The sequence below is a fragment of the Nannospalax galili genome, unplaced genomic scaffold (assembly GCF_000622305.1).
Source record: "Nannospalax galili isolate Female #2095 unplaced genomic scaffold, S.galili_v1.0 scaffold408, whole genome shotgun sequence".
In the NCBI taxonomy this organism is placed as follows: Eukaryota; Metazoa; Chordata; class Mammalia; order Rodentia; family Spalacidae; genus Nannospalax; species Nannospalax galili.
Window position 1 is genome coordinate 1,165,614 of NW_008358662.1, and position 12,926 is coordinate 1,178,539.

The window sequence follows — 12,926 nt, forward strand, 5'->3', positions numbered from 1 at the left end:
TATAGTTTCATTTTCACTTATAAAGAAAAAAGATCAGAATTGATATTTGAAGCACTATTCAAATTAGGTAGCTCATACTCACCTTTGTCTCATAGGAGTCAGATTTTTATATCTCTGCAAGAATCTATGCACTTACAAAAACAGTTTCTTTGATAGTAATGATTTTAGAAAGTATTGATTTATAACTGTAATGCAACACTATTGCTGATTTGATAATATACACTTTGACCCCATCAATTCAACATATTATGACAATGAAACTATATTATACTTAATTTCTGTATGAAATACTCTGCAGATGAGGCAGGGTGGCATTAGTCATTGTTGGGCACCATGGAGAAAACATTTACCATACCTAGCATCATCTTCATCACACACACACACACACACACACACACACACACACACACAATTTTGAATGAATTTACATATAGTCTTCACAGCACCTCTGTTCTCCCATACATAAAGGAAATATATGTGGATTTTAGGTGGATTTGTTTTTGGAGATGGACTACTCATTGTATAAGAATGGTGGAGCGTGTCCATTGAAAAACACAAAACTAACCAGCATGCAAAATTTGGTCCCTCATTTGAGGCCAGTGACCACCAGCTTTCCCATTTTCTGAATTGGCATAGCATTATTTACTGTTTAATTTACCTGAATGTCATAAAGCACCATTTTCTTTGCCATTTTGGATGTTAATGAGTAACAAGCTGTAGTTTTGACTGTTTTGCCCACTGCAGGTGACCAACTGAGTGCCATATTGAATTCCATTCAGTCACGACCCAATCTCCCAGCTCCTTCCATCTTTGATCAAGCTGCAAAACCTCCCTCTTCCCTAGTCCACAGCCCATTTGTGTTCGGACAGCCCCTTTCCTTCCAGCAGCCTCAGCTTCAGAGTAAGTCTGTCAGCCGTACTGGCCTCAGCACACATTGCTGAAGCTTTACTGAGTTACTGATCAGTCTGTTAGTTATGAACTCACCTGACTGGTTTGATTTAATCAGAATGTTATCCCTCCCATATTTTTAAAGTATTTAAGCTATTTTGGAACTAAGATGTTCTGCAGCTAAGACATTTGTTTTTAATTAAATACTTAAAAATTAATAGTTATTTAAATATAACCATTATGCGTTCTAATCTAATTCTAGTAAAGCAATCCATACTATAAAACATGTTAAGAAAAACATTTTTTCATTTCAATATTTTTTGTAATGTGCATGGCTTTTGTAAGCAGTAGTTCTAGTGATAACTTTCATTGCTTTACATTGAATTTCTACTTGATATGTGCCCATAACGAATAAACCTATTTCACTATGGCAGTGGATACAAAAAGAATGTATTTGCTTACTTCTTCTACATGAACTATATAGCACGTTGGATTTCCACATTTTTTCAGATTGTTATTTTCTTTTGTACTTGATTGTTTCTCATACATTGCACTGATGATTTGATTCCATTCTTCTAGGATTGCTCTAGCCCTTTACCCAGACTAGTCATTCACATCACACATATTTTACATGGATGTTGGAAATCCAAACTCAGATGCACGACAAGCACTTTACCAACAACCATCTTCCCAGACCATAATTTGAAATTTTTTTAATTATCAGAACCATTTTATATAAAAGTTCTTTTAGCTGTTGTTCTGTTATTTGGTTGTAGAACTATTATTGCTCTAGAAAGAAAACTTAAGAAATCTTCCTGTGTTACCCTGTATGTGTATACCTGTGTAGGGATGTAAGAAAAATGGATAAATTTAGAATTTACTGTTCTACAGTTATTTGCTTCATTAGTTATATAGTTCTTAGAATTAATAAGCACTTTGGCAGTAAGAGTTCAGTGGACAGAAATACAGAATTATATACATGAACACTTGAAGAATATTACATTCTTGAAGTAATAATTACTTTTTTAGCTATTTATTACACATTTATTTTTTAAAGTCTTTATTTTTTAAAGCATTCTTTTCACCCCATAGCTTTTGAAAGTGTCTTAAACATCATAAACACAGAGAATTTATTGACTCTAAATAAAATGATCACTTCTTCAATTTGAGATTATGTGTTTCTTACTATCTTATGTTAGATATGTCAAAATTTACTCAAGATTGAGTGAGTGAATATGTGTAAGGACAAATAGTCTTTATCTGTAGCTAACATTTATCCTTTCTTTGAAGCAGTGTGCTAGCACTTGCCTTTTTCTTCTTTCTCCAAATACTGCTTTAAAAGTATCTTATTCTTAAAGAATTTTTGCTCATGATTAAGATTTTATCTGTCTTTTTTATGCATTAAGCTTTTTTTAAATGTGTATGAGTGTATTGCCTGCATGTATGTGAGTGCACCCGTGTCATACAATGCTGCGGAGGTCAGAAGAGGGTTTTGGATTCCCCTGGAACTGGAGTTAAGGACGGTTTGTAGCCACCATGTCGGTGCTGGGAATTGAACCTGGGTCCTCTACAAGAGCAGTCAGTGCTCTTAACTGCTGAGCTATCTCTCCAGCCCTATGTATTAAGCTTTGAGTCATTCTCAGAATATCTCTTGTGAAGCCAGGGTTATGATTAATAATAATCACCTATGATCAATACTTTCTCCAGTGTGTAATATCTATTTTCCCCTTTTAACAAACAATTTATAGAGAGCAAGATTTTTATTTCTTAGAATACCCCCAGACCTTTTATATTTCAGACTGTTGCTTAAAGAGCAATACCTGTCTCTTACAACATTTTGAATTTACTCTAAGATCTAAGATATACACCCACTAAGTTGTGCTCATAATTTTTCCATCTATCACAAACATAAAACCCCTTTTTCTTATTTATTTCAATCATATTTCCAGGGTTTTACTGTATAATCAGTAATATAATATGAAATGCAGTTACATCTAGAAGTAATTGAGAAAAGCCTTATTGGGGGGGGGCTATCCATTTTACATATTTTCTTCCATTATTGTACAATCAGATCGTGTGGACTAATGTCATACTTTAATAAAAAGCATAAAGTAGAAATGTAATTAGACAACCTGCCCTCCTGAGTTACTCTTTAGTATAATTTCTGTCATACTGCCTTTCCTAATATTCTATTTTCAGTTTTTAGTTTGCTAAATACTTAAGTAAATTTTCATTCCTATCCCATGTTTTTGCCTCCTCTCTTATTCACCAAATTCCACATTACTGTGCCTTCAAGTAACTTATCAAATCATTGATAATGTCACAGCTTGATGATAGCACATAATAGGAAATTTTTAAATTAATGCTGAAATGAATTTAATGACAAATTTATCCTTCTCTAAAATGCTGAACCTGATTTTTTTTATTTCGCATACATGACATTATTGAAGAACAGCACTTACAGGAAGGCTCACCTTGTTTTTATAGTCCATTGTTGGGTTACTGATTTCTGGTGGTGAAATTTAACATTTTTTGATCATTAATTATTAGCTCAAAGTTCAGTAGTTTAAGCCACTTAAGTCCCTAGATCCTGCAGTTTTGTATACTGCCACAGGAGGGTAACAGGTACCTTGATTCTTCTAAGAAGTCTATGATCTCAGCAATGATGCCACATTGTGCATATATTTGCAGCAAAACCACAATTTTGTAGAATGCTTTCTTTACTAAAATGTGAATGTTATGCTATTTAATTTTCATTAGTACCATATAATAATTTTTAAGTACAGGTTTTTTTTTCATGTGACAAAAGTAAATAAATCAAGCTATCCAGGGAACTGGGATTCAAAGGAAAGGAAACAAAAGAACTAACTATATACATTGACAAATACAACGTTGTTTATAAAAGTAAATTTTATATGGAACAAAGTGGCTGTGATCCTCAGGATCCAGAACACAGAAATGAAGAACTAGTGACACACAGAGAGCCGTGTTGTATATAAGGGAAACTTTTATAGTAAACATGCAACATCAGCTTCAAATGGGCACCAAAGAAAAAAATCTGAATTTTTTTCATTGTTCTTATTACTGTTTCTAGTTAATGATGTCCAAAAAAAGAATTAATGTTATAGAAAGTAATTGTTTCATATGTAGAATTGAAACTTTCAAAAAGCAATGATTTTTTTTTAATCCCCATAGAGTGTTTTTTTTTTTTTTTTTAGAAAAGGATTAGTTTTTGTTCTTTTGTGCACAGTATGGGTATGCTTCTTATGGATTCCTTCTATCTTTAGGGCAAATATAGAAACCTTTTTAAAAGTTAATAGGTTTAACTTTATCATAAAATATGTTTAAATAAGAGCAAGCTTTAGGGAAAATGAATAGGATAAGGACTGTTCTAGTCACAGTTTAATTTCTTTAGTGATTTAACAATAACTTTTTTAGACTTCTTACTCACTTTGAATGATCATAGGAATCCAGCCCAGAAGACTTTGTCAGAGATGGAAAATCTTTGAAGAACATTTCCTAGGAGTTTTTTCTTAAATTTCTAACATTTTGTCTTAAAAATGTTTGTAGTTTGTCCCATTTTTGTTTATGGGCACTTCCAATTAAGATGATATTCTTTGGATTTCCGGTCCCCATCCTCTTGCTAAACCTGCTTCTCACAAACCCTAGCAAGCATGCAGGAAGGAGACACATCTCACACTGACAGATTTAATTACATTTAGCAGCTACAGCCTTTCTACTTTGACGCTCTTTCTGTTGTTTGTAGCACTTGAGTTGAACCCAAGGACTTGAGCCTGCTAGACAGGGACTCTTCCACTGAGCCAGATTTCTAGTCTCTAGTTTATCTCTTTGAAGAAGAGAAATACATCACCTGCCTAACATTTCAGCAGTGGCTACAAACTGCACTACTTAAGGTGTAAACACATAAGAATTCCTTTGTAGACCTGATACCTTTTGAATTTTTAGACTTGTGCAAAAACAAGTATATTAAAAAACATGAAAAATGCTAATTTAAAAAATATATTTATTATTTTTATTTTATGTGTATGAGTGTATTTCCTGAGTGTATGTAAGTGCACTCTTGTATAATGCCTGCAGAGGTGAGAAGTTGTTGGATCCCCTGGAACTAGAGTTACAAATGGTTGTTAGCAGCCATATGGGTACTGGGAATTGAACCTGGGTTCTCTGCAAGAGCAGCCAGTGCTCTTTAACCACTGAGCCATTGCTCCAGCGCACCCCCCCCCCAATGCCAATGTTTTTAACTTAGTTTTTGAGGGCTAATGACACTCTCTGCCAGCTCTTCCTCTTCTTTCTTGAACCCACTGTGAACTTTCCTTCTGAGACCTTTGTCTTACAAATTTCTGTTCTTCATTCTAAGATGTCATTTTACTTGACCCATCAGCAGTATTAAACAGACCTTTTCTTTGAACTCTCTTCTTAGAAGCTTGTTCTTTTGGCCTTTCTATCTTTAAGCCAACTCCCTAGATGGCTTATCCAGACCTGGAGTATCATCACCCAACATCAGTTATGCTGTGACTCCCAAATCTCTTGGCACTTAGGCGCATGTGCAGAAGTATTCATTCTGTCTCTTCTTTCATACAAATATAAGTGCTATAAGAGTGAGAAATTTTTTTATTGTTGCTTTCATCATTTTACCTTCAGTACCTATGTTACATTGAGTTGTTTTCAAATTGTAAGTCATATATCTTTAAAATTGTCCATTAAATGGGCTGGAAAGATGGCTCAGCGGTTAAGAGCACTAGCTGCTTTTGCAGAGGACCTGGATTCAATTCCCAGCACTCACATGGCAGCTAACAACCTTCTATAACCCCAGTTCCAGGGGATCCAACACCCTCTTCTGACCTCTACGAGCATTGCATGACATGGGTACACTTGCACACATGCAGGCAATACACTCATACCCATAAAATAAAAATAATAAAATATTTTTTAATTGTCCATTAAAATGAAGCATTCAAAAATAGTATTCCTAATATTCTAGAAGTATATATGTAGATTATTTTGTTTGTGTGTGTGTGTGTGCACATATGTGCATGGGTACAAATGCACAATTATGTGTGAAGTCAAAAGCTTCCCAAAAGGTGTCTTCCTCTATTGCTCTTTACCCTATTTTTAGAGATGGGGTTTCACTGATCTTGGAGCTTGTGTTTTCATTTAGGTCAGTGAATCCCTAGGATCCTTCTGTCTCCATCTTCCCAGAGCTGGGGTTACACGTGCGTACACCCACACCCAACTTTTATGTAGGTGGTAGGGAACCAAGCTCAGGTCCTCATGCTTGCACAGTAAACACTTTGTCCACTGAGCCATGTCCCCAACGCACTAGGTTTTCATTTCAATAATGTTAAAAAAAAAATGTCTCAGGCTGGGTATGGTGGCACACACCTTTAATCCCAGCACTCCAGAGGCAGAGGCAGGCAGATCCTATGAGTTCAAGGCCAGCCTGGTCTACATAGTGAGTTCCAGTCCAGCTGGGGCTATAGAGAGACCCTGTCTCAAAAAGACAAAAAAGTATCATTACCTAAGTTGGGGGGGGTATTGATTAACTTCCATGGTTGAAAGAAAATACTAGTTTTGTTTGGTTTATTTATTTACTTACTTGGCAAATTCAGATAGTTTTTTGCTTACTGCTTTTATAAAACTGTGCTTTAAAGTTTCTATTAATTATTTAATATTAAGTACTTCATTTTCTGTATGACAAATCATTAACATTAGCCAGGCGTGGTAGCATATGCCTTTAATCCCAGCACTTGGGAGGCTGAGGCAGGCGGATCTCTGTGAGTTCAAGGCCAGCTGGAGCTACAGGGAGACCCTGTCTCAAAAAGACCAAAAAAAAAAAAAATTTTTTTTTTTTCTTTGCTTTGGGACTGGAGAGAAGGCTAAGCAATTAAGAGCGCAGGTTGGTTGTTCTTGCAGAAGACCCAGGTTTAAATCCCTGTACCCACATGGTGGCTAACAACCAGTTTCAGGGATCTGACACCCTCTTCTGTCCTCCTCTGGCACTGCATATATGGGTGCACTTACATACATGCAGGCAATACACTCATACACATAAAAAAAATTTTTTTCTCTGCTTTATTTGTGTTGTGAGACTTTTCACCAAGAGAATTTAGTACTTCGGATATAGGTTCTCTAAAACAAACACTGAAATATTGGGATTAGTTATAAGAAAAGTAGATAAATACAAATGTCGACTTGAGGCCATCCTGAAATACATTTTTAAGTTATAATAATGAGTCCATTCGGAAAGGAGACAGTAAATGCAAATAACATTTCTTTCTCTTCTACCATTATTCATATATAGATAATAACTTACCTATAAGCTTTTATTAATAAGTATGCACAAAAACTGAGCTAAAGAAATATTAGTCTAATTAGAAATGTTCAAATTTGATTTATCATATCTGAGTTACTAAGTCTCAGGTTAACAAATGTGGACATACTAGTACATATAATTAATCTAAATTCATTCATTTGACTTTTGTTTTGTAATTTTAATTTCATATAAACCTTTTGAAAAAGTTCAGCAGAATATAAACCATTGTAAGTAACAGTTTATAATTGCATGCTATTGGAAATGCTTTAGTTTTGCCTGTGTCCTTTGCTAAGTTTTTTTTTTCCCCCCATTGAATCTGTGCTGCTTCTTTGCCAATGTTTTCCACTGTAGACTCTCCATCTCGCAACCTTGCTTCTCGTGAGCGCATTTACAAAAATTTTGGTGTAGCTGGGCCTGCCTCTGCTCTCTCATCTCTGTCTCACAAACTGAAGGGTGGGTATACTTGCATCCATGAATGGGCAGTTCTTAATGAATGGAACAAGTGTTCGGATAGTTTCATTTCATCTCAGTCATTCATCCCATTCCATTTTTTAAAATTAAAGTTTATCATTTTATTTAGAATTTTATGTTTTGATGTAATTTATGATATACTTATTCATATTATAATATAAATTACCCTAACTCCTATGCATGGTTATCATATCTGTGGGTTAAAATATTTTTTTTTACTTTTAAAGATTTATGAGATCTTAAAAATAAAATAGGTATATAGAAAGAAATGTTGAATTTTAAGACTTTAAAAAATCATTATTATCAGAATAAGATGATATGTGTAAGGCATAGTACATGGTGATCTTTATAAATACAGTATTTTATGTAAGATCTTAATCTCAAACTTGTTTTACTATATGTAACATAAAAGTCATTTACCATTTAAGATTTTATGAGAAATATTTTGAAAATCAAGTTAAAAGCTTTTTTATTTTAACTTGGTTAACAGGAAATAACACAAACACATGTATGAACACACACAGATGTACATTCACGTGCACATACACAAATACCAACCCTGTTCTATCGATCATAAAACTTCCTTTTAGTATTTTCATAGTGACTTAATTTGCTTAATATTTTAAATTTAGGACTATTAAATGATTGATGATTGCCACATTATTAGAAAATTTTTAAATGTGTGTATGGTCCTTTAGAATACTGCAAATGCTTTCTCAGATATTTTTGCCTTGAAGTAATATTTAAAGTTTTTAAAGTGTGTATTTAAGAGTTTTTTAAAGCTTTACAGCAGTGGTTAATATATTAAGTTTTCCAAGAAATTACTCATTTTCTTTCTAGTTAAAAGTAATAAAAGTTTTATATTTCTCTTTTGTACAATTAATAATAATGCTATTAGAAAGTAAACATACAGGGCTAGCAAGATATCTCACTGGTTAGAGGTACGTGCTGTCAAGCCTGACAATCCGAGTTTGATCCCTGAGCATACATGGCAGGAGGAGAGAACCAGCCCCTGCAAGTTGTCCTCTGATCTCCACATGCATGAATACACATATATACATATACACACAAATAAATGTAATGAAAATTTTAATAAAAAGAAAGCAAATATATAATTAGTAAATACAAAGTACAGTAAATAGGATTATATAACCAGATGTATATATTATGTAGTATATGTATCAGTAACCTGGTATATACTACATATTTTTATATATTGTGTTATTACATTGTAGTATTTCTGGTATATTCTAATATGATATCATATAACCTGATTATTATTTGGGTAAGAAAAAAAATCATATTGGTGACTTAATGAATAAATCCTTAATATTTAATGTGTTCAGTAGCATTTAATTTGACTACAGAAAGTTTCTAGCATGTTCTTTCTTTAAGACTTGAGCTTAGAATTTTTTGTAAATATAATCATTTAAAACAAAAAAGTTCTGTATGTGAAAGTATTATGTGTGATCTAAAGGTTTTTGATACAGTATTTGTTTATTCTTATTACTTGGGAGCATCCAGTGATAATTTTTTGCAATTTAGTAAAAAAATTAGTAATAATTTAGTAAAGAATTTTAGTTAAAAATGCATCCTGTAGAACTTTTGAAAGCCATATGAAGAAAATAAAAATGAGCTTATGAGCCAGGCATGGTCATGCGCACCTCCAGTTCTAGCACTTGGGAGGCAGAAGCAGGTGGATCTTTGTGGGTCTGAGGCCAGCCTGATATACATAGCAAGTTCTACACCAGATACATAGCTAGATACTGTTTAAAAAAAAAAAAAAAAAGATGATGGGCTTACCTCATATGTGATTCTTTTGAAAAAAAAATTTTTTTTTGGTCTTTTTGAAGCAGGGTCTCCCTGTAGCCCCAGCTGTCATAGAACTCACTATGTAGACCAGGCTGGCCTTTAGCTTCACAGAAATCCGCCTGCCTCTGCCTCCCAAGTGCTGGGACTACAGGCGTGCGCCACCACGCCCAGCTTGAAAAAATATTTTTAAAACACTTTAAAATGCTTTTCAGAAGGATTTACTTATGGTTTGAGAGAAGCATCTCAAGAAGAAACACTCTTCCATTACTTATGACTTCAATTCCAACAGATATTTAACTGTTGTCACTTCATACATCCTAAGAAAATACTCACTTTTATTAGAGGGATAGAACCTGTGATTTCTAACCTTCTCAATATAACACATGTGCACACCTATGACCAGTAATGCTCCCAGTGTTTAACAGATACTGTTGTTCAGCCACTTTGGTAAAATCCCAACATTGTGAATTCATATACTCTAGGATAAATGTTTTCACTATTTCATGAAGGTCAGCTCTTAGGACACAGCTGAAGCAGCCAGTAGCTAATCTTTGTCAGAATGCCTTCTCATTAAATTAGGAATCCTAAAATAAGTTGTCCTTTCCTATGAACTAGACAACTCAGTTAAAAATAATTTTTTTGAAAGAGAAGTGCCAGATATGAGTTGTACTGCTTATTTGTCTCAATTCTTCATTATATATTATGCAGCTTCTAAAATAAGTATAATGATAAAGGGGATAATTATGTATGGCTCTTAGATCAAAAGCAATAATCCAACCATAGCTAGAGACAGAGCTTCAAAAGAAAGCCTAATATAGCTGGAAAGAGCTAAGGGACAGCCAGAACCAAATGGTATCCGTGTAGAGTTATCTAGTGCTTTGCTTTAGAAAGAGACTTTTTTTCTTTTTCTGTCACTCTCCAGAGTTTGAGAGCCCAAATAAGACTTGTGCTACTCATTGTGCAGATCCTGTTTCTCTTGTCTATGTGAGCCTTAATCTCTGAGTTCTAATCAACTAATTTTACTGCTATTTTAAAATACTTTCTATTTCTAAATAATAAATTGCCTGAATTACATACAAATAATAATGGCCCTAGGATTTTTATGTTTTATTATGTCATTCTTATCACATTAAAATAAAATGTCCCCTAAAGAGTTCTTCACTCGTCTAATTGTATTTGCTTGTACAGTTCAATACAATAATTATATAAATTAAGTTTTATTATTTATGCTAGGTTTTGCACTATTGAAGATTTTAGCTTGATTATTTCATATGGAAAATATGTATGTTTTCATGATTTCTTAGTCCAAGAAAAAAGTTGTTCTAGTCCCTTGCTGAATTTAAATTCTATTAGTTTTACAAGGATTATTTATCACTAATAATTCACAGTGGTGTATATGTACTCTGTTCGATCTGCTTTGCATCTGTACACATGCATAGTAGTAATGGTTATGTACTGATGTAGTAGAAATTGTATGGGTATTTTCCCTTTTTTCTTTTATTCTTAACTTTTTATTAATATGGCAAGCAATGTAAATTTTGTGTTTTTTTTTAATTTTAGTATTTAGCAGCTAAGTTGTCATTAAATTGCAATTTATTAACCAGTTTCACTATAAAATGGACCATACAGGTGATCGGGGAAATATCTCAACATCTTCAAGACCACTGTCTACATCAGGAAAATCAGAGCTATCCTCTAAGCACAGCAGATCACTTAAACCTGATGGGCGCATGAGCCGGACTACTGCTGACCAGAAGAAGCCAAGGGGAACAGAGGGTTTATCTGCCAGTGAATCCCTCATATTAAAATCAGATGCTGCAAAGTTGAGGTCAGATTCCCATAGTAGGTCACTGTCCCCCAACCATAACACCTTGCAGACACTGAAGTCTGATGGGAGGATGTCTTCTAGCTTCAGAGCTGAATCTCCAGGACCAGGCTCTCGGTCATCATCTCCTAAGCCAAAGACTCTCCCCGCTAACAGGTCTAGCCCATCTGGTGCTAGTTCTCCACGTTCTTCCTCACCACAAGATAAAAATCTACCTCAGAAGAGCACAGCTCCTGCTAAGACAAAACTTGATCCTCCTCGGGAACGTTCCAAGTCAGATTCATATACACTTGATCCAGATACCCTCCGTAAAAAGAAAATGCCCCTCACAGAACCATTAAGAGGGCGATCCACGTCACCAAAACCAAAACCAGTACCAAAGGATTCTAAAGACTCCCCTGGATCTGAAAATAGAGCCCCTTCTCCCCATGTGGTACAGGAAAACCTTCACAGTGAGGTAGTTGAAGTTTGTACTTCAAGTACTTTAAAAACTAATAGTGTCACTGATAGCACTTGTGATGAAAGCAGTGAATTTAAGAGCATGGATGAAAGTTCAAATAAAGTTCACTTCAGCATAGGAAAAGCACCACTGAAAGATGAGCAGGAAATGAGAGCATCACCCAAAATAAGTCGAAAATGTGCTAATAGACACACCAGGCCCAAAAAAGAAAAATCTAATTTCCTTTTCAAGGGAGATGGATCCAAACCTTTAGAGCCAGCCAAGCAAGCCATGTCTCCATCAGTGGCTGAGTGTGCCAGAGCTGTCTTTGCCTCATTCCTGTGGCACGAAGGCATAGTACATGATGCCATGGCTTGTTCTTCTTTCCTGAAATTTAACCCTGAACTTTCCAAAGAACATGCTCCTATAAGAAGTAGTTTGAATACCCAGCAGCCCACAGAGGAAAAGGAAATCAAATTAAAAAACAGACATTCATTGGAAATATCATCTGCTCTGAATATGTTTAATATTGCACCTCATGGACCAGATATATCTAAGATGGGTAGCATCAATAAAAATAAGGTGCTATCTATGCTTAAGGAACCACCTCTGCATGAAAAATGTGAGGATGGAAAAACTGAAGCCACTTTTGAAATGTCCATGCATCACACAATGAAGTCTAAGTCTCCTCTTCCCTTAACATTACAGCATTTAGTGGCTTTTTGGGAAGATATATCTTTGGCTACAATCAAAGCTGCTTCCCAGAATATGATTTTTCCAAGTCCAGGTTCCTGTGCAGTTCTTAAAAAGAAAGAGTGTGAGAAGGAGAATAAGAAGACCAAAAAGGAAAAAAAGAAAAAAGAAAAGACAGAAATTCGGCCAAGGGGCAATTTGTTTGGTGAAATGGCCCAGCTGGCTGTAGGAGGACCTGAGAAAGACACCATCTGTGAACTATGTGGAGAATCACATCCATACCCAGTGACCTATCACATGAGACAAGCTCACCCAGGTAAGGAATACTGTTAGATAAAACATGCTGTGTATTTTAATGAACTAGATCACTTTAGTTTGAACTATCTGAATTATATTAAAGCATAGGGAAACTACTACCCAAAATGTATAGAATCTTACATCATGTTAAATATATATATATATAT

The 12,926-nt window shown here is 34.7% G+C and overlaps 1 protein-coding gene across 1 annotated transcript in view; it reads left to right on the forward strand.

Annotated features, from left to right (window-relative positions):
* Positions 1–12,926, forward strand: part of Mycbp2 (MYC binding protein 2) — a 343,026-nt gene that overhangs the window by 256,380 nt on the left and 73,720 nt on the right. Inside the window, 2 exon segments of the mRNA XM_029558112.1 lie at positions 745–900; positions 11,135–12,778. Coding sequence (XP_029413972.1) covers positions 745–900; positions 11,135–12,778 — 1,800 coding nt within the window.